Raw genomic sequence first — 20,708 nt, 5'->3', positions numbered from 1 at the left:
TAATGATTGTGATTGCATGCATCATCTTACCATTTCACACTTGCTCTGTGTGATCATAAATTATTTTATGTATTGTTTTAATGGCATGCAATACCACTCCACGACAGTAGGGGTGCTCCAGTGTCACCAGTCATCTCTACACTTCCCTTTGTTTTGAGTTTTTTTTTTTCTTTTTTTTGCAGAGAGGCAAGTGAGTTTGTTGCCAGCTAGCTAGCTAGCCGCTTCGCCGTCATGGTAATCGCACTAATCTCACGTGGAATCGGTAAAGCTCACGTTTGGTCGTTCACGACTTTAGTTTTCGCAAAGTTAAGACTCTTACTTCGAGGATGAAGGCGTTTGTCTAGTTGTTAAGAAGTCACAATTGCCTGCCTCACAATTTGCTTCCTGGACAGGACAATGAGGTAGTCAGTATCAACACAATCAGCCAGGTTGCACGTTGGTGTCATTTAGGAAGGTGTGTTTTTCCTGCCGCCATTAACAGAAGAAGAAGTAGAAAAAAGAAGATTTCAGTAGATGTAGTAGAGTCAAAGGTAAGGTGAGTGTGTGGTTGTGACAAAACTATCCACTCATTTATCAGCAAATATTTGGATTTAAACATCAACCATGATTAATGATAAACTTTATTAACATGCATAATAATGCATAATAATCCCAGCAGATTACAGGAAGCAGTCATGTCCTCAGAGTACACCCTCGACATCCAGCTGACAGAGTTGGGGTTTCCTGACATTTTGGAGCCACTGGAGACGCCTGTCAAAGAAACATCCTCCTGCCTTGTAGCACCATCTGACGCCCCGCTCTCGCACAGTCACTCTCCCACTCCGGTTTCAGCCCAATCTGCAAAAGGACAGCTGACCAGAGGCCACCAGTCGGTAGCTGAGGATCCACCGGCTGCTGCTCCTGCTGCTGCTGTGGAACAAGACAAACTAGTTCCTGTGTCTCGCCCGCCTGAGACAACACCATGCACTACAGCTCCACATGTCCCACCAAGTCTGCAGGACAAACAGCCTGTCAGTGCGGGGCCTGTTGATGCAGCTGATGGCACTGCGCTTCCTGTGCTGCCTGGTGGTCCAGACACTGATTTTAATTCAACCACCGGACGAGGAACCAATGAAACTCCGCCGCTGACAGCAGAAGAGATGGAGCACAGCCAGAAAAAAGATGACGGACAAACAGAAGGAAATTCAACAGAGGGAGTGCAGGGTGTGGAGAATGAGTCAGATGACAGTGAGGTGTCGGAGATGGATGAGGAAGAGGAGGACGACGATGAGGAAGAAGAAGGGATAAACAGCGGTATGATCGATTAAATGCATGCGGAATCTCAAAACCATATATTTGTTTTGTACTGATTTGTTGACAAAGCATGTGCTGACTTAGTTTATGGAAATAGGTGGGAAAGCGTATAGTGCACCAAAACAAACATAAGTGCCTATTTTGTGTCCATGTCATTATTTGAAGTGTTTTTGACTTGCAGCAAGAGTGATAGCAAATACACATTTTGTGCATTATGCCATTTTCCACTTGTGTTTCACATAGTCTAACCCATATTTTCCCCACTGCCTTCTCATGTGAATTCCTGGTTTAAGTATTCTGTTTTTGCATTTGCGTGTTTACATTTTTCCTCTCCTTTTTCCCAGACTCTAGTCACTCGGGTGATTACCGCTGTGGTGTCTGTGACCTTGAGCTGCCCTCCAATTTCAAGTTACAAGATCACATGAACCTGCACACTGGGGCACGACCGTACTGCTGCGCTGAATGCGGCAAACGCTTCTGCCAGATTTCCAACTACCGCGTCCACCTGCGCACGCATGCCCAGTCCAAAGCGGATCCTCTGCTCTGCCGCATCTGTCTGACGAGCTTTAAGTCAGAGGAAGGCTTGAAGTGCCACCTGTCGACAACTCACTTTGAAAAGAAGTTTTATGAGTGTGACCTGTGCAAGCGTATATTCACCGACCTGAAAGAGTGTGAGTGGCATGTGGAGTGGCACAAGCGCACCCTGGGCAGCTTTGTATGTGAGTCGTGTGGCCGTATTTTCTCCAGCCAGAAATCCCTCACGCGTCACCAAAAAAAGATTTGCCATCACAGGTACAGTTGCACAGACTGTGCCAGGAGCTTCACCAAGAAGAACGCTCTCCTCAAACACAGCTTCTCCCATCTGGGTCTGTTGCCATACACCTGTGTGCGATGCCGCTGCCACTTCCGCCTGGCAAAGCTGTACCGCCAACACAAGTGTGAACCTCAGCGCATTCACTGTGTGGCCTGTCTGGGAGTGTTTCGTAGCCAGGCGGACTTCCAAAAGCACAAAAAGGACACCGGCTGCTGGGGCCACCAGGAACCCAAAGGCGATGAGATCCGCTGTTTGGAGTGTGGCCAGAGTTTCGCCACAGCAGAAGAGCTGAAGAAGCATGCTGGGGCTCACCAGAGGGTGCTGAGCTGTGCGGAGTGTGGAAAGGGCTTCCGCTCAGCCCTGCTGCTAATGTCCCACATGGGCGGTCATGCCGGCACGAGGCCCTGCCTGTGTCAGAGCTGTGGAGTGGGCTTTCCCCACCAGCAGAGCTATGACAGCCACCTTAGGACCTGTGGAAAAACACCTCCACCTGTGGTGAGTTACAGACATCATGTTGACGTGAGATTGTTGAGAACTGTGCACAGACAGGGGGCAAAAGAAAACCCTACCGAAAATGGTGTTGGGCCACCGTGAGCCACCACTTCAGCTTCCTTTTCAGATATTGCCTCATATGGTGTTTTGATGATGTGGGTCTAGAGCTCTGCATGGGACACATTTTTAAAACTCACTTTTGCAAGATTCTGCTCTGCCCCTGCAAAAATGTCATCTTGTCCTCCTCCCACTCACATAAAACATTTTTTTTGTCCCACTCCTGCCTGCACCCTCCCTAGATTATGAATTTTATTATTAGATTATGTTGCTATGGCCTGAGCCTCACTGAAAAAGACGTTGGTCGGATATGATTATTATTATAATTATTTTTTGGAGCCTTTGATTATGTTTCCCACACAGAATACCCCAGAAAAAAGCTAGCAAGGTACTTTTACAATCTATGCCAGGGTGCACTGAACCTGTTCTGGCAGCTTGGTGCTGGTTGTCCAACACATTACATTGTACAGTACATTGATCATTTCTGCTTTTTTTTCTGTCAAATTCTGTCATATCTTTGTGGTTTGTAAGTTATGATTGTTTTTTTCTTCTTCTCCATTTTAGAAAGCTTCTAAGAAACGCGTGACCCCAAAGAGCACTCCTCCGCCTGTGAAGCCTGCACCTCAGCCAAGAAGAAAACAGTCATTGTTAGCACCACCCCCAACAAACACATCTAACTCAGCAAAACCAGCAGCCACCACCCTTGCTAATGGTTCAAACAACCCTGCTGCTCCAGTAAAGGACTCTGGTAGAACAAAGGGTGTGGCCGGTGCAGTTTCCAGTGGCTCTCGACCAGAAGGGGGGTTGTGGCAGCTAACCCTTGACAAACAGCCACCTCTCGGGGCTAATCTCGTCTTGTTTGTCCCTGTCAGCTCAACTCTAGCCAATAGCCTGGCATTTCCACCCACAATCCCTCAGGTACTACCCATTCCTCAGACCCACATCCAGCCTCACATGGTTCTCCAGCCCACTTCGAGAAATGAACTCAAGCTGCATGAGGCCAGCACATGCCTTGGTATGAACTGTGCCCCAGGAGTGCAGCTACATTTAGATGTCCCTTTTGGATTGGCAACAGGAAACAAACAGGACCCAGGCTATGTAGCACCTCTGGATTTGTCTAAAAAATCTACCTCAACCATGTCTGCACTGACTGCAGGTCCTCCCCTTGTTAAAAGTGAGCCAGAGGACCCTGAGTTCTCACATGTGGCTAATGGCATTGAGGGGAAAACATTCCAATCTGTTGATAGAGAAGAGACTACCTTAAAAGCAAATCAAAAACAATGTGTAAAGAATCTGCATAACACAGCAGAGATGGATAGACTGAAGCAGATGAAATCAAATGCCACGGTTTTGTCGCCTCTTGACACTAGCACAACCACCCCTGGCCTAATAACTGATATTAAGAAAGAGCCTCCCTCTCCTGATTATGACCCAGACGTGCTGCCGACAGCATGGAAGCCAGACAGAGAAATAAAAATGGAGGTCGATGAGCCAAGCCCTGCCTGCGCTGTTGTCCATACTGATGCTGACAAGAAGCTCACTGAAACAGAAGAAGGCCTTAACAATGGACACAAAGAGGTTTTTACTGTATGAGGACGTGAAAGTGGAGAATAAAACTCAGATTTCTCCACCATGTTATGTACTTAAACACTACAAAGGACACATTTTCTTACTTCTAGTCATGTAAACTCAGAATGTAGGTGATAATCTACAGCCAGAATTATATACCAATGGGTAATGTATATATTTCTGTCTTACTTAGTATATCTGCTTACATATAGATCCCCTTTTTTCATTTATGTTGAGGTTTGTATTGAAAAGGCTTACACCTGGCGTGTCTAGCAGTTGACAGAGTGACATTTAGTTTACATTAGGAAAAATGATCTTTACTTCTATAGTTCAAGCATCGCACCTTATATTGTATTTACTACACAACTCTATGAACATTAATATGTTTTATTTTTTAATTTGAATTAAAATCTTGCACAGAAGGCAACGTTGATCCATGAAATGGAGTTATAGCACATTCTGCTTTCTGTGTAGTTCATCTTTTCTTTTTAGTCCACTTTGGCACAACACTGCATTAGATTATAACAGGATTTGTTCAGTTTACATTTTTGGATTATGCTTATGGTTGATTAGCTCCTCTCCAGAGGTTCATTTCTTCAATAAAAAGCCTGGGCTATCAGAAAAATTCACCTCACCTGGTGAGCCCACAGTGAACAGACGGCAATAGGTTGAATCTAGGAAATAGTATTAGCCATAGCCACATGGTACAAGGGAAGAGCACTCACGGCATTAAAAAGCATTCTTGATCACTATCTGTGTTTCCTTTATGTAGCAGTGGAATCACTGTTTTGCAGTTTGTGATTTGTCAAACATCACTTGAATATTTTTTCCTGTTGGTATAATAGTGAAACAGACTTTTCATTGTTTCAGTTTCAGGGTTTCTAACTACCATCTTTTCAGCTGTTTTGTACCTGCCTAATATTGAGTAATAATACTGAGTGCCTCCATAATGTATTTACATGGGGGTGTGTGGGTGTTTCATTTCTTGAGTTATTTCCATATTTAGTATCTTGTGGATGCGAAGCGAGGTATGCATTCTGTCACCTTCATCACGTATTACATTGTGTGGTTTTGCTGAATGCATTTTCAGACTGCAGGTACAGTATATCCTTGTTTTCTTAGGGCTGTCAATAAAATGATTTATAGGCCCGGTTCATGCTCAGCACACTGGCATTTTTATAACTCTTATTGCTCAGTCAGCAGGATGACAAGTGTGTACTTGTGTATCACTGCAACCCAGGTTTGGCTTTTTGGCTCTGTGGCCCTACACCCATTCTGCCAACTGGAGAACCGTTTATCATGAATTTATGATTTAACAAACTAACAACACCCACAGACACACCACGAAAAAAAAAAAAAAGTACCAGTCACAAGTAAACACCAGTTTAGGTTACTTAACACATTCAGACTTGGCTATTTTGTCCGGTATGATAGTTTGCTTTTGAAAATACAAATAATGATATCATGTGAAATATCCCCATCACTTTCTGTCTCAACAGATGGTCAGTATCAGTCATGGGAAAATCCCTAAATAAAAGTTGTTATATTCCCCTAGGTGTAATTCTTTCAAGATAGGCAAATTCATTTTTTAAACATTTTGCGTGCTTATTGGTTAAAGTTGAGGTTAGAGTTTGGCTTCAGTTTGTTATGGCAAAAATTAGGAAAAGGAGTAGAGGATGAATACAAGGAAATCCCCCTCGCTTTGCTGGGAACAAAAAAAAAATCGCTTTCCGCAGGGATTTAATGTGTCAGGATGTATTATTAACAAAACATCGCTGGTGTTCTTCCAGGATGGTGACTTTCGCACGGTGCGCTTTTAAAATAGGATGGCATTGCTATATCGGTATTTAAAAGAACATAGAAATTGCGTTTATTTGAGAAAATCGGTGGAGGCTCGGCGAGAAGACTGAAACACGAAGACTGATGGTGTCACATGGTAAAAAGCCCCGGAAATACATTGTCCGCCCGGTGACGATGTTTTTACGGGAGCATAGTAGGGATGAGTGGGTGTCGGGGAGCTTTTACGCGATTTTTTCGCAAGTTTCTAGCAGTTTATGAACACAAGTATCCGAATAATTCAAAACGTAGATTATAGGTCTGTGATCGAGCGCCGGATATATAGCCTTACGTGAGTTACATGGACAAAGACAAGGGCGCTGACGTTGTAAGTAGGCGAATCCCTCCTTTGCTTGAAAATTATGTTAATACGTAGACTTTATTTTTTATTATTTTTTTAATCAAAGGTCTCCAGATCGAGATGAAGCATGTAAGTAATGCTATAGCACGCACGACTTAAGGTCCCATAGCTGCACACTGCCCAAAACAATGCTTCTGCTTATTGATAAGGCGACCCCGCTTTTCTATTCATTCCCGTTTATTTACAATTGCAGCATGGTCAGTGCTCCTGGATGGAGATGCATCAGTTCATTGGCGATCTTATCACATCTGGAAACAGCTCCGGTCAGTCACTGAAGGAACAGACTGATGTACTTCATGTGGCATGGGGGGTGGCTGGAGGTGATGCTCTGGGGCTCAGAGGTGTCCAGCTTGAACCTCTCACCCAAACAAGGCCAGCCCAGGACAAGCCAGACCCATGCCACGAGCGACGCCTTCTGTCTGGGGCAGCAGAGAGGCGGGGAGAGGTCAGAGACAGACAGGAAGGTGAGAACCAATGAGTCCAAATACAGGATGTTGGAAGTGATTTCGCTCATCGCTTCATTTTATTGCAAAATCAGTTCATTGCAATCTATTTTTCTTTACGCATAGATGTCCATCATGCCTGCACCTGCCCCGGCTGCCCTTATTCCACTTCTTCCTTTGAGACTTTAAAACCCAGACAATCTTCACAGCCACGCTCAGATACAGCATGCCACCCTAAAGACCTTAGCAGTACCTCTGCCATGAGCCTGAGTCTGTGCTTATCAGGAGAGGACACCAATGAACCCAGCAGCACTACCACATCTCAGTTAGAGCCCACGCCTTCCAGCCAGCCCCAGAGGAAGGACAAAGAGACTGGGAGTCACAGCCCTAGCCTAGCTTCTGATCACAGCTCTGATACCTCTCCATCCAGAGGCTCCATGTCCCACATCCCCATGTTCCCCTGTTTGTGTTGTCACCGCAGCCTCCAGACCTGTGGCCAGATACTGAGTCACCAGGAAGGAGCAGACTCCCCATTTTCTCACACCCACCATCATGTTCATCATCACCACTGCCCTCTAACCTCTTGTTTACCCTGCCCTCAGCTAGCCCACTCCCATTCGCACCCTGCACAGCTCCCTGGCTCTTTTCCCTGCTTGTCTTGCCAGCGTTCCTTTCCTGCCTGTACTCAGGTCTGCCACCACCAGCATGGCCAGACTCACACTCACCATCAAGAGGAGAGGGGTAGGACCACCATGGCCTTGTCATTGCTGCATCCGTGTATGCATTGCTCTGCCTCCTTTTCGCGGCCCTCCCAGCTTCTGCAGCACCAGCGCTCTGAGCACGCCCACAAACCGGCCGGCTTCCTCTGTACGGAGTGTGGCAGGGCCTTCAACTCACACAGCAACCTCCGCATCCACCTCAACGTGCATACTGGCGCTCGGCCTTACACCTGCTCTGACTGTGGGAAGAGTTTTAGCCAGTCGGGGGCTCTGAAGATCCACAGGCGGATTCACACAGGTGAAAGGCCCTATTCCTGTGCGTTCTGCGGTAGGGGGTTCCCTCATTTGGCTGGGGTCCGGGCCCACCAGAGGACGCACACTGGAGAGAAGCCCTACCGCTGTAACCAGTGTGGGAAAAGTTTTACCCAGTCAGGGGCTCTAAAGATTCACACCCGCATCCATACAGGAGAGAGGCCCTTCATCTGTGGCCTCTGTGGGAAAGGCTTCTCCAACCGCTCCGGCATCCGCTTCCACCACCGGACAGTCCATGGGTTGCCAGCTGAACAGGGTGGAGGAGCTAGAGCTGGGGGTGTGTATCGAGGACCAGCAGGCCATGGTAATCCACCTGTGGCTGCTGGGCGTCCCAGGACTGGCCCTCCCACCAGCACTGGGTTAAATACATGCAACAGCCCAGAGAGTGACTCCCATGCTGTCCTGGCTTCCAGAGTTCCTCTTACTTCAAGTGCAGCTCATCCTGAATCTGCTTTCCGAGGCAGACCAGCCAGCAAGTCCCAATCTGAGAGGGCAAACCCAGGCAGCAACAAGGACGGGCTGTATACATGTGAGGACTGTGGCCTTCGCTTTAAGGACGCCCCCTCCAGGAACAGACACCAGACCCTGGCGCACTACTCCTCTGATGGAGGAGAGCTGGCCACGAAAGAGGAGGGACAGAGGAAAGGGACAGCCACAGAGGGTGCAGGATCATAGTGGAGTTAGAAAAGTGAATTAATGTTGTTGGTGATGGCACATGAAAGATCGGGGGGTACAGGGCTGAAGCTGGCAAAATCAACATACTGGGGTGAATGGTATTTTAACATACAGTTTTGAAAGTACATGTTTAAAATAATTCATGGCTTTGTTTTTCCACTTGTAGAACTCTCTTTGATACTGTGTACTACTTTGTAAAGCTGTTGGGTTAAAATTCATACGTCAAGTGAGAAATTACATTTTTCTGTCTTGCAAGGATTTTAAGGAAACGTAGTTCGCTTAAATGCAGAATCTTCACACGTTTTGACTCTCAGAACAGAGCAGACACATGGCAGTCTCCTTATTTAGCACCTTAATGATAAATGACATTTCTGTCATAATACATCATATTTTATTCTTACCTTAATAGGAGTTAATACCTCAGATCCCTTTTCCTGTTATTGAGGTATTTGGTAGTGTGTTTGTGCTGACTCTTCACTGCTGTGGGCTTTCATTTCCTTAAAATAACCTTGAACACTTTACTAGCCAACCTAAATCACCATTGTAATGCCATATCCACCACTGTATTGATCTCCATAGCTGTATTGTTGCATAATAGAGCAATCACAAAATATGACACTTCAAAACCTAGCCAACTTATTATTATTATTATTATCATTATTATTACCATTATTGTGGGTACTTGGGCTTTACCACTGCCATCTGTCCCTTATTAAACAGAATACCTTGAAATGAAGAAAAAATATATTTTGTTCTTTGTGAAATGGAATAGAATTCGTATGAAAAAGAAAGTGAAAAAGAAAGGACAAAGTGGCGAATAAAAAATAATTTGTGTGTGCTGCAGCATTGATTAGTATTTTCCAAATTATTTCTTTGCAGCTGCATCTTTGCAGACGCTGTGTAATGGTCTGAGGTACTTAATTCTATCAAGTCAAGAATGCAACATACACATCGCAAACACTGCCGTTATCCTTTGATGTATCTCGTTTGTGCTACTAAGACCAATCCCCAAAGGAGAAATTAATCTTTCTGGTTGCCCCACTCCACGCCTAGAGTTGAAGAGCGTTCAAGTATTTGAAAGGCACTTTTTCTAATCACTACGCCACCTTGCTCGTTGTGCCTTTGTGTCTAATACAAGTTCTGCATTTATTTTTAAACCAACGTCTGTTCATTTGTTTCATGATGAATGCTGGAGGACCGGTGGAGAGGTTGTAAAGACAATCCATTGTTGTGAAACGTTTATAGCTCAATAGAGCCATCTAGTGGTCATATATATAATCACAGCAATTACATATCAACCACTTTGTTATACCTTGTCCTGTAATTCCAATATGGTATGTAAAACATGTTATTGTTTGTATTATCATATCATACAATGACCTGCTTGTTATATATTGTGAGAGCAAAAAGTTAGATGCTGGTGATACATATTCAATGCCTTTTTTATGCTATTAATCTATTAAATAGATTATTATTCTGAAGCATACATTGCTGTATGAGTCTCTGAAAGTGCAGTCTGTGAATAAAACAATAACATTTCATCAATAAACATTATCTCTGAGACACTTTGTATTACCTGCATGTTCTCTGTGCAGCATAAGGTATTTCAAAGCAGAATGAACGACTGCAGGACCTTGACAAAAGTCTTTGTGTATGGCTCTCAGATCATTGTGTGCTGTAAGTTTACCCTCATTTTTTATGCATAGTGATCCACAATGACTCCCCAACATTGAGTACATTACTTAAGGGAATGTCAGGCCTATTAGCATTAGTACAGTAGGGATAACATTGTCCCAGGTCAGTGTCCACTTGAGGCCATACTATGAGTCTTGTTTCTCCCGGTCTGAGCTCGGTGTTTTCAGAAAGGCTCCTCATATGTGTGCTTCTGTAGTAAGGAGTCAGAGGACTGGGGCTCAGCGTAAATAGCACTGGCTGGCCGTGGGCCATTGGCATTAAGAGAAGGAGTGCAGTAGCCATTGGACAGCGCTCTGTGTGAGGGGCAGTCATACTGAACATGGGTGGATGTTGTCCTGGTACCACTACTGGGCGTCGGTACAGGAAGGTTGGACTCTGAGGGCTGCTCACTGAATGGGGTGGCATACTCTGGCTCTGGGGGGAGTGGCTTGGCATATTCTGGCAGGTTGCCAGGCGTGTCATAATGGTTGAAGGTGAAGGGGGTGGTGTAGCCCTCATCTAGGGCAGGCCGAAACGTTGACCCAATCTTCTGTCCAATAGATGCAACACCAGGCTCAGCATAATCTGGGGAGATTGATAAATATGAAAGACATAACAAGAATTATTTAAATCCGTAATGCTGCAAGAACCATTACACTGCTACACCATTAATTTGGTAAAAGGATGCTCTCAGTTTAACACAAAAGCACAAACTGCATTGCCCAACAGCATGTCAATTTGCTGGTAGAAGTCAAAATGCCGCTGTTCATTTTGTATCTTATACTGCAATGTCTTGAAAATACTTCTTTCAAACTCATAGCCAGTCTCATACCAGACCATTGTTGAATGCCTGCATGAGCTGACTGGCCACACACAATGTGCTCTCTAATGACAGGGGGTGGACTGACAGCGGAGCACTCAGTTAGACCCCAGCCAGAGCCTTACCCTCACCCCAGTAGACGAGGTTGGGATGTGGGGGGCATCAACTCTACCCAAAACCCATAGGGAACCTCAGAGCCAGAGCTATTTTAATTAGACAGGCTTTAGAGAGGGCTGTTTATCACTGGACCTCTCAGTGAAGGGCCCCCTTGCTGGGGGGAGGGGATGGGGGAGGCTGGGGGGAGAGTAGGCTGAGTGCCCTTTATCGAGCTCCAATTAAAGGGTCTCTTTCAGAGAGGCCCTGTGGACCAAAGAAAGGAATGTTTATACTGCAACTGGGTGACGGGCTGAGCCAGGGGAAAGAATGGACAGCCCGTGGAGAAAGCTGTTTGCCTGTCAAGACTGGTCTGAGCTCCTCAAACTGGCCAGTGAAGCCAGAGGCTGTTGAGGGAGGGAAGAAAGGAGGATGGGAGGCAGAGCTAAAAACTGATCAATCAAATTAATGTGGCTGTCGCGGTTCTTTCAATTTTGGACTGGAAAAGGAAACCATTATTCTTTTGATTCAAGTGCTGCAGTGAATTAGTGCAACATTAGAGGCAACATGCAATAATAACTTTTTGAACGGCTCAGATGCAGGGTCTCTTTGATGGCATGGTGCCCCTTAGCTGTTTCATTGTGTTCTGTGAAATGGACAAATTGTTTGTACAGTCATACCATTGAGAGGGGGGTTAGGTAGAGCGTCATGGACACTTCGCTCCAGAGGGTAAGAGATAAGCTCCGACTGTGGGCAGGAAAGACTCTTCCCCTGGAAACTCTGACAACCCACTGGACACACACACACACACACACACACACACACACACACACACACATACACAAACACACTGTCAGAGGCTCCCTTACAGGAGAGCATAAAATGTTGGAAAAAGGCTTAATAGCACTTGGCTTACCTTTGGGTAAGGAGTACTTCATTTGTGCATCTTTTTTCCTATATGGATAAGGAGAACAGGCCCAAACTTTAAAATATTATAAATACTAATTGCCATTAACAAAGTGTGCTAAAATAAAACCAGAGAATAGTTATAATCACTATGATGAGTTTAGCACCTTACTTTTTGGTAGCAACCAAAAACAACTTATACAGTAATACAGGAATAGCTATTAATGTTTGGGAACTGTCTTACATACATGTCATACATAATCAGCTCTGTTGGAAAGTGTGTGTGTGCAGTATTGATTAAATACAGAACCTTCGTTTCCACCAGACTCCAGCCAGCAGACAACTGACACACATGATCAGTCCCAGGACCACTCCCACTGCCACTATTACTGGCTGACTGGAGCCTATGGGGACATGAGCACACCAATAAGCTTGTCTGAATGAGTAAATACTTAGTAAGTGTACAGGAATGCAGTTTATTGCAATTTAAACAATGTTAATTTATGTCATTGTTATTGTTGTTTATATTATGTATTATTGATAGGAGCTTTGAAGTCTGTGCTTCACAAAATACATGAGCATTAATTCTCAACGTTCTTGTATGATGAAGGTGAATTAAAGAGGTACATACTTAGTCTTTTGTCCTTAACAAATATGGGACCCTCTGTGGGAGCTGAGGTTGGCCGCACTGTGCCAATGTTCACTTTGAGGGAGGGAGATGCTGCAGAGCCGGTAGCAACACAAGACATATTAAATATCAAAATTACTGACAGAGAGAGAGAGAGAGGAGTTTATTCCATGATTAGCTGACTGGCTGTGACTAGTGCTCACCCCCATCCAAGCGGGACCTTGGTGTGACCCTGGCAGCAGGACAGCCCAGGAGCTGGACCTGAGCTGAGGCTTTGCCATGCCACCTGAGTGGCTGCAGCCGGATAAACCGCGCCACCACAGGAGGAAACAGGCTGTTGAGAACCCTCACATGGCCGTCAGAATGGGCCTCAAACACCTGTAAAACATGAAGATAATGTCACTCATTCACAGAAAACACTGGTTTCTAAAATCACTTCTCTGCTTCACTCAGTTGCTGCGTCAGGCCAGGACTACCGGGTACTCAGCGATAACAACCATCAAGTGAACACGAGTGAAAATAATGTAGTGCCTACCTTTTTTTCTTTGCTGAGTGCCCCTTTATAAACCTTCCAGTTCTTTCTGTCTTTGCTGAAAAGAAGAATGTAGGATTCTACGTAGAATTCATTTGATCCCATTGTTATAATTCCTGAGAATACAGAGCATGCAGTTTTCAATGCAATATTTGAGACATGATGCTGATGGTTTCAGCAAAATACAGTAAGATACTGCTGGAAGTTACGCAACTTACTGATATGATGTTTCGCTACATAAAAGTTCATAAAATATTCGAAACAAACTTAGAATTACCGCACAAAATTCACAGTTGCAGAGGGGAAGAATTAGTTTTTAATTTTTCAACTAACCTGTGACAGTGCTTTTATCAGTCAGCTCCAGCTCCAACCAGGGATTTGGATCATTTTTGTCAGCTGCCCAAGGTGGAAACTCTCCAGCAAAGTCTGTATTTCTGGTGGACCAGTGTATTCTCTGTACCTGACTGTCCACTTTTTCCAGTAAAGATGAGGCATTTAAACCAGACACAGCCAAGTTGCTCATGCATTCTGTTGAAAACAAAAAAGAAAGAATAATGTCTCCACCATTATTGCACCACAAATTTTTTGTGGCATCCCTGCATGGCTTCACTTTTTTATTGAGAAATAATTATATATGAAGATATGTTTTTACACAGATGAAAAAAAAAGAGAATTGTTAGTGTTAAATCTCATGCCTTTGTTATAAGCTGGCTCATACCTCGGCTGAATAGCAGCTTCTTTTCAGATAATGATCCCCTGTCAAAAGATGATTGAGATTAAGACCAGTCAGTGTTCCCTCATAATGAAAACAGCTTTATACACTATATTATTTAAACTTATTTTTTCCTACAGCTGACAGCAAACTCACATCTTAGACAGGATCCCATTGGCAAAGGTGGCCTCATAGAGTGTGAGGCTCCTGCCACAGATCACAGTGACACGCCCTCCCAGACTATCAGATGTTGCCCCAGCATGAACCGCAGACTTGCACAGCACTGAAGTCTGCAAGAGAGGGGGGAATGTGGAACATTTGCAGTGAGCATTTTAATTAGCAGCTAGCTCTAATCATTGCTCTAGTCTGATACAACTTGGCATGTAGCCAAATGAAAAGCAGCATGATAATATTACTGGTGGCATACTTACATCTCTGTAACCCTGTTCAGAGTTCCCCCAAATGTCCCCTGTCACATTCTTACAGCCAGCAGGGCAGTAAACACTGAGGAACAGGAGAATGACATCTAAGAGACTTTCACTTTTTCACTGAAAAGGGCTACTTCGGATTCTGAGGATTGAAGACGTTACCCACTTACCTAAAACTCTGCGACATAAAATGAGATCCTCGTTGTAGACAAGAAATGAGATCTGCAATAGCAAGACAACCAGACATGCATTCAAATTAACACACTTCAAAATGAATTTACACTTTCTCAAAGAGTATGTAGAGGTGGACACAGCCGAAATAACTTCACCGAAACTCAACCTGAATCAAAATGTAAAAAGTGACTGTGATGTAACTATGTCTCCCTACACTCCCCCATTCCCCCGCTGCCTCCCACATACTGTGATGCTGTGAGACACTCCTCCGCTCTCAGCGTGCCATAGTGGGGGACAAGTGGTCATCAGTGTTGATGTGACTAAGCCCTTTGTCCCAAATCACGAGTACAGTGAATGATCACGTGTAACAGAGAGTGATTTGTATGTCTGGACTCAGGCCTGGCTCCAGACACTGCAGGATTTCATAAACAAGTCAGTAAAAAACAGGAAACTATGGTACATACAGACCACGTCACTCAGAGGAAAGGAAACTATCTCCAAGTATACATCCATTCAACTGACGATTACACAACTCCACTTGGTTATGGAGTCATTTTAACCTTTATATCACTGCAACACAATCACTATGCTCTCACTACAAATAATACTCTCATTCCATGTGATAATTTTGTTCTTAATATATGCATGCACTGACGTACACACCAAAACTGTACTGGTATTAGTAATGATGTAGACTAAACATGGGTTTGGGAGTGGGGTTGCAGTAGTTAACAGGCTGTCGATGTGACTTAGGAGGAGGAGGAGGAGGAGGAGGAGGAGGAGGAGTGAGAAACAACATAGCTATCCAACCACTCAGAGAGGCAGATTGAAGCCCGAGGCCTCTCTCCATTGAGCCTGGGAGAAGGAGCCGGCTTTCTGAGCAAACACTCTGAAGCAAAGATAGGGATGGAGGATGCATGCCAATAAGCAGCCACACACCCACACGTACCCACCAATACACACACAAGAACAATCATTCATACGGAGGCCAGTGTTAAAATTACTGTGGTGTAAACATCTAAATGAACAACTTCTGGAAATTGAAGCCAGACAGTCAATCAGTCAGTGCTTGGCTTTAGTAATGACTGTTTATGGCCTTATTCTTGCTCAGAGCCGCGGTATGATGACAGATGTTGGTATTAAGCAGCACACACTTACCGATAACGGCATGAGCACTTGACAAATACTAACCAAACAGCTGCAAATAGCTGACAGATGCTGTGTGCATTGGAGGGAGTTAGGTGAGCAAATTTCTCTCACTGTTACCTGGGTGCTGGTCTGTGGTGTAGGACAACAGAAACCCCCGTCCTGAGCGATGTGGCCCTGACTTGAAGGTTATTGTCACTTCGTTGCTGTTAATTGTCACATTCTTCTGTGAAGCATCAAGCTTCCCACACATTGGACCTGTGAATGAGCCACAAATTGCATTAATTAAAATGCTTTGACAAAAAACAAAAAAACAAAACAAAACAAAAAAAACACGCTGGGGTCATAATGATAATAACAGTAGTGTTCCTTTGTCCTCTGTACGATGAGCTTAGACATGTATTTTTTGAAAAAATTAGATTGTTATTCAATGGTTTCTTTTACCTGGATGATTATGAAAAACTTGAATTATGTTTCAGAATAGGAGTTTTCATACAGGTAACTTTATTTCTAAAGCGTGGGAAAAGAGAAAAAATGTGCTGTACATTTGATTTGAATTTGGTAATATATACAGTATGTAGTTCATATGTGTAGGTATAAGTGTATGTATGTTTTTCTTTATTTTTGTTTATCTGTTGTTTTGTTTATCTGTTTACACACTATGCAGTGCTGTTTGTCATGTTTAGTGTCTTATAAGCCCATGCGGGTTGGGCACCTTGAGTGCACAACACTTAAATAAAAATGCATTCATTCATTCATTCATTCAGTAGTAGCTGACACCACTGAACTGAATGACAAAAACATATATTTAGCACACAAAATTAAAAAAAAAAAAAGTATAAAAACTAACAAGTAAACATAAACATTTGGTTTCAGGTATTTAATCATACAAGCTCCATTAGAATAAGAATATTAAGTTAAAAGTGCAACATTAGCCTGTACCCTTTAAGTAAAAAATAAAGCAGCCCGACTAAACACTCATTTTAAATTAGACAAGTATCGGTATTGGTTGTTAATTACACATCAGTTCTAGTGCCAGCCATCCCTACCACACACCAAACTTTCCACCTTGTTCCCAGACGCACATCCACATGCCTGCAGACGAAACCACAGAGCACAAGAGACTCTGGAAATGGGAACAGATGTAGTGATTTCACTGAAAGTCATATGAAAATATTTAGACCACAGCCATAATCTCTTTTAGTGCCAAATGTCAGCATGCATACTGGCAGATGTGGAAGACCCAAGTCAGACTGTTTTCAACCAAATCATTTCCTGTCATGTCTCAATCCCGTAACACCAACTACACAGGGCAGAGCAAGGTGCAGACTGAGGCACAGAATATGTGCTTGTCAGGGTGCCGTTCCATTGGTCTGACAGCCCTTTCTTATGAAAGCCCGATAGTCTGAAATGTGTCCCATGGGACCCAAAGCCTAAAATCCTGAGGTAGGTACTTTGGAATCTGACAATAAACACTACATAATAAGCAGGGTAACAGATTATGTCTATCTTGGATCCATCAGCCCATACCTTGGTGTGTCGTCAAAACTTTTTGCCCTCAAGATACGACTTAATACACCTGGTTGGAAGACATGCTTCTCTTGTGAAATTTGGTATGTCTACTATGTCAATGCAATGGCATGCTCTATCCGTCATCCATAATGATGGCAGAGATCGCGTGGAACAGAAGAAGTTCATTAAAGAGTTTTGGAATATCCAAAAGGACAATCAGAGGTCGTGATGCCAAATTGCAAGGACCGAAATGCATCTGAAAAAGAGAAGTGATAACACACAGCTTTCTGTGGAATAAATCTACAGTCTTACCCAGGCTGAGTTCCATGTTGTTTCCTGTGATCACGAGAGATCCATTGCCGCAGTCTGGGCTGCTCTCAATGTCAAAATCTCCAAACAGGAGGCGCAGCATCCGCCCAGGTGGCACACGAAGCCTCCACTTACATGAGCTGTCCATGGGATAGGTGCCCGGGTAGTTCTGAGAGGCCAGTGTGCCAGACTCTGTGCCCAAAACTGTATGCCCACAGCCATTACCTGAATATGAACAGGAATACAACTCTTCATTGTCTAACAAGTGAATATTTGCCTTTGGTTTCACAATTTAAAAGATATGAGAAATTGGAAGACATAAAAAACATATAACAATAGATACAACAGTACTGTCATATCTATTGTTAGACAACAGGACTGCTGTATCTATTTTTGTTTTTTATGTATTAAACATGGGGAGAAAGTAAATATTCTACAGTGGGAAGGATAACGTAATAATTAGATATTCAGTAATCCTTTCAAACAAAACATGTTTTTGACAACAGTTTACAGGAAGAAAATCTTCATAAACCAGACAGCATTTTGTCCTGAAAGCTTCATGAGAACCCTTCATTCATTATATTTAGAAACCAGGCAAATCTGATGCTAAAGTGCACTGTTTTCATATACTGTAAATTAAGTGTTCAAGGGTAATGACAAATATGACAAATCAAGTTTCCCTTGATGTGCAGGTGTGAGAAGTTGAGCAGCTTGAGCACAGTGCAAGTCTCAAATCAAAGTTTTACCATAGGCAGTTTTGTTAATTGTTCTCTTAATTAAATACACACAGTATTAAGGGTTTTGTTAATGCTATGGCTCCATTTTAGAAATGTGTCTCCTCTGAGCACGCATACCACGGCTGGGCATGTTTATACTCTTTGGATCATTACCGCGACATGACACAACTGCCAGCACGGGAAGCCCTCAGCCCAAACTATTGCTATTTGTATGTACACTGAAGACATTATGAGGGTAAAATATGCTTTTCACATTCAATGAAGACAAAAAGTCAATATATAAACAAACTGTTTCAAAACAGTTTGGTTAAACATTTAATTATTATTTTATTTACGTGTGAATATTGTTTTCTTGAATTTTGATTCATCCTTACTCCAATCTGTGGTTGCAGTGACTAACTCTCTGATTGGAACGGAAAAACACAACAATTTAGCCCGAGGCTGTCTGAAATCCCTGCGGGTCACAGAGAACGGGTGAGTCAAGTCTCTCAGTGGTCCCGGAGGTAAGTGCTGTGGGGGCGGCAGTTCAAACCTACTCACAAAAGGTCAAGCTGTGACGGGTTCCAGGAATGGTCAAAACCTGAAGGGGGAACCGGCAACAGTCTGAACCTACACACAGTCCCCACTCCTTGTCTTCCATATAAGGGTACTGGTGAACTGATGGGCAAGAGCGGGGGCGGCTGGAGGATAACCTTCCTCTCACCAAGTGTCACACATCCTGTATCACACAAGCTACTCTCCTTCTGCCAGGCAGCTCTTTGACTGGGCCTCTTTCTAATACCAAAAACTTTTGGCTGTTATTGCCCCTCCTCATGTCCCCCAGGATTCCCTGGAAATACCACGGCGACATGCTGTAACCGTGGGCAACAGAGCGTGGATCTGTGTCACCTTCCGGTGGGAGGCCACAGCAGCAGCATTCCTCCAATTACTGGGGAAGTTCTGGGTGGCTGGTAATCATCCCTTCTCTGAGTCCTGCCTCTCACCTTACACCATGTCTGCCAATCAGGCTGTTGTTTACTTTAATTACTTCTTTTCCTTCTGAACTTTGATTAACTTTGAGTCGTATTTGTCAAGAACCTGTAGGTATAATTGTTTAGCATTACAGAGCAGTGCTGGAGTCCACCTGAGTATGTAGGGGGGGGGGACAGCAGACAGTCAATCAAACGCACCTCAGCAATACTGTTCTCCATTTAAAGGATTGCTGGCAGGTCCTTACAGGTCCACACTAGCAGACAGGATGCTCACCTGTGTTACCTGTCACCACAGTGCCTTGTGCTGTTGTGTCAGTCACAACATTACAACACCTTCCATCATGAACTATGAAGCAGAAAAGATCCCCCTGTAGTGCTGCCCTGCCCTGTAAACCCCATGCTGCTTTCCCAACTAAAGCCAAGTGATTCAGAGTAAATAATTGACCCCTGACTTAATCATCTTCCTTTGTGGGGAACTCTAAAGCTGCAGAGGCAGAGAAAGAAAACAACACAATTATTTGTGGTATGTCTGGCTATCACAGTCATAGTCTGCACAGGAATAAACTGTTGTTACATCTGTCTGTGCGCATGTATGGTCACTGTGGCTCCTACTGACGGCTTTCAGACCGTGAGACACTGTAAACAGAGAGCAGGGCTTGACTGCTGTGTTGAAAAACCTGTGGGAAAGGTAAGCTGATAGCTGGGCTCGGTAGGTAAACATGCACAGGGGAAGAGTATCTACAGAATGCTACCATGACATCACGATCGACCTTTGGACTTACATTTTCATTCTGTATTATTTTGTCAAAGATCCACAAATACATGACATTTGCGTGCGTGTAAGGTGAATTTGTTACTGCAGGACAGAGCAAAACTTACACCGACAAGAGACCATTTCAAATCCGTCAAAACTTTTGTCTAAAGCCACTATAAATTAATCAATAACCAACAACAGTATGACACAAAAAACAAAAAATCAAATAACAAGAGAATATTTTGCTTTTTGCTGTTCATGTCTTGCTGTTAGTAAAGGCTCGTTGAAATGCTTATTCTGAAGTAAAAAGGGTCAACAAAGTAGACATTTCTTACCCTCCTGTCCGTGGGCAGTTAAAGAGCAGACGGTAACAGTGATCCACAAACTGGCGACGAGAGACTTCACAGCATCCCCGATGTTTCCACACTTTGCAAGCATGATTTCCAGAGCCGAGCGCGGAAAGTCGCTGCAAGCCCCGATCGCTCGGGCTTCTCGTTTGTGTAAAAGTTACGACTATGAGGGATTGAATATTTTACTATTGGCCATATGAACACGGAGTCCACTCCCTATTGGCTCTGCGTCTGTGCCAATCAAAGTCTCCAAGGGCATTCCATTCCCAAATAAGGGTGAGCTGGGATGGATGTGTGCACCCTGCTGCAAAGTTGACAACACTGAACCTGGAGCCACACTTTCCCCTAAAACTCGGCACACATATTTCAATAAACACTGCACAAAAAGTTA

The 20,708-nt window shown here is 43.9% G+C and overlaps 3 protein-coding genes across 7 annotated transcripts; 2 read left to right on the top strand and 1 right to left on the bottom strand.

Annotated features, from left to right (window-relative positions):
• The first annotated feature begins 191 nt into the window (after window positions 1–191).
• Window positions 192–5,381, top strand: LOC115374427 (zinc finger protein 629). Of its 4 annotated transcripts, none has more exons than XM_030073346.1 (4): window positions 192–530; window positions 659–1,293; window positions 1,638–2,602; window positions 3,221–5,381. In XM_030073346.1, the coding sequence occupies exons 2-4, from the start codon at window positions 675–677 to the stop codon at window positions 4,247–4,249; spliced, it is 2,613 nt and encodes an 870-aa protein (XP_029929206.1). In that variant the 5' UTR covers window positions 192–530; window positions 659–674; the 3' UTR covers window positions 4,250–5,381. The 4 variants fall into 4 exon arrangements, with proteins under 4 accessions (XP_029929206.1, XP_029929204.1, XP_029929207.1 ...); XM_030073344.1 differs by having other exon boundaries at window positions 656–1,293; XM_030073347.1 differs by having other exon boundaries at window positions 192–535.
• Window positions 5,382–6,063: 682 nt separating this feature from the next.
• Window positions 6,064–10,136, top strand: LOC115374438 (oocyte zinc finger protein XlCOF8.4). 2 transcript variants are annotated; one of them, XM_030073375.1, is made up of 4 exons: window positions 6,064–6,389; window positions 6,469–6,491; window positions 6,616–6,886; window positions 6,992–10,136. In XM_030073375.1, exons 2-4 carry the CDS (start codon window positions 6,483–6,485, stop codon window positions 8,569–8,571), a joined length of 1,860 nt encoding a protein of 619 aa, XP_029929235.1. In that variant the 5' UTR covers window positions 6,064–6,389; window positions 6,469–6,482; the 3' UTR covers window positions 8,572–10,136. The 2 variants fall into 2 exon arrangements, with proteins under 2 accessions (XP_029929235.1, XP_029929234.1); XM_030073374.1 differs by lacking the exon at window positions 6,469–6,491 and having other exon boundaries at window positions 6,066–6,389.
• Window positions 9,797–20,456, bottom strand: LOC115374435 (discoidin, CUB and LCCL domain-containing protein 1). Its single transcript, XM_030073370.1, has 15 exons — window positions 20,303–20,456; window positions 17,509–17,730; window positions 15,805–15,942; window positions 14,535–14,586; window positions 14,368–14,440; window positions 14,093–14,226; window positions 13,943–13,980; window positions 13,558–13,752; window positions 13,228–13,340; window positions 12,896–13,070; window positions 12,696–12,785; window positions 12,375–12,468; window positions 12,075–12,112; window positions 11,839–11,949; window positions 9,797–10,830 (listed from the first exon to the last, which is right to left on the bottom strand). The coding sequence occupies exons 1-15, from the start codon at window positions 20,403–20,405 to the stop codon at window positions 10,430–10,432; spliced, it is 1,977 nt and encodes a 658-aa protein (XP_029929230.1). The 5' UTR covers window positions 20,406–20,456; the 3' UTR covers window positions 9,797–10,429.
• Between the last annotated feature and the right edge of the window lie 252 nt (window positions 20,457–20,708).

The sequence above is a fragment of the Myripristis murdjan genome, chromosome 16 (genome assembly GCF_902150065.1).
Source record: "Myripristis murdjan chromosome 16, fMyrMur1.1, whole genome shotgun sequence".
NCBI lineage: Eukaryota > Metazoa > Chordata > Actinopteri > Holocentriformes > Holocentridae > Myripristis > Myripristis murdjan.
The sequence above is the reverse complement of the archived record's forward strand: the minus strand, read 5'-3'. Positions and strand labels throughout refer to the sequence as shown.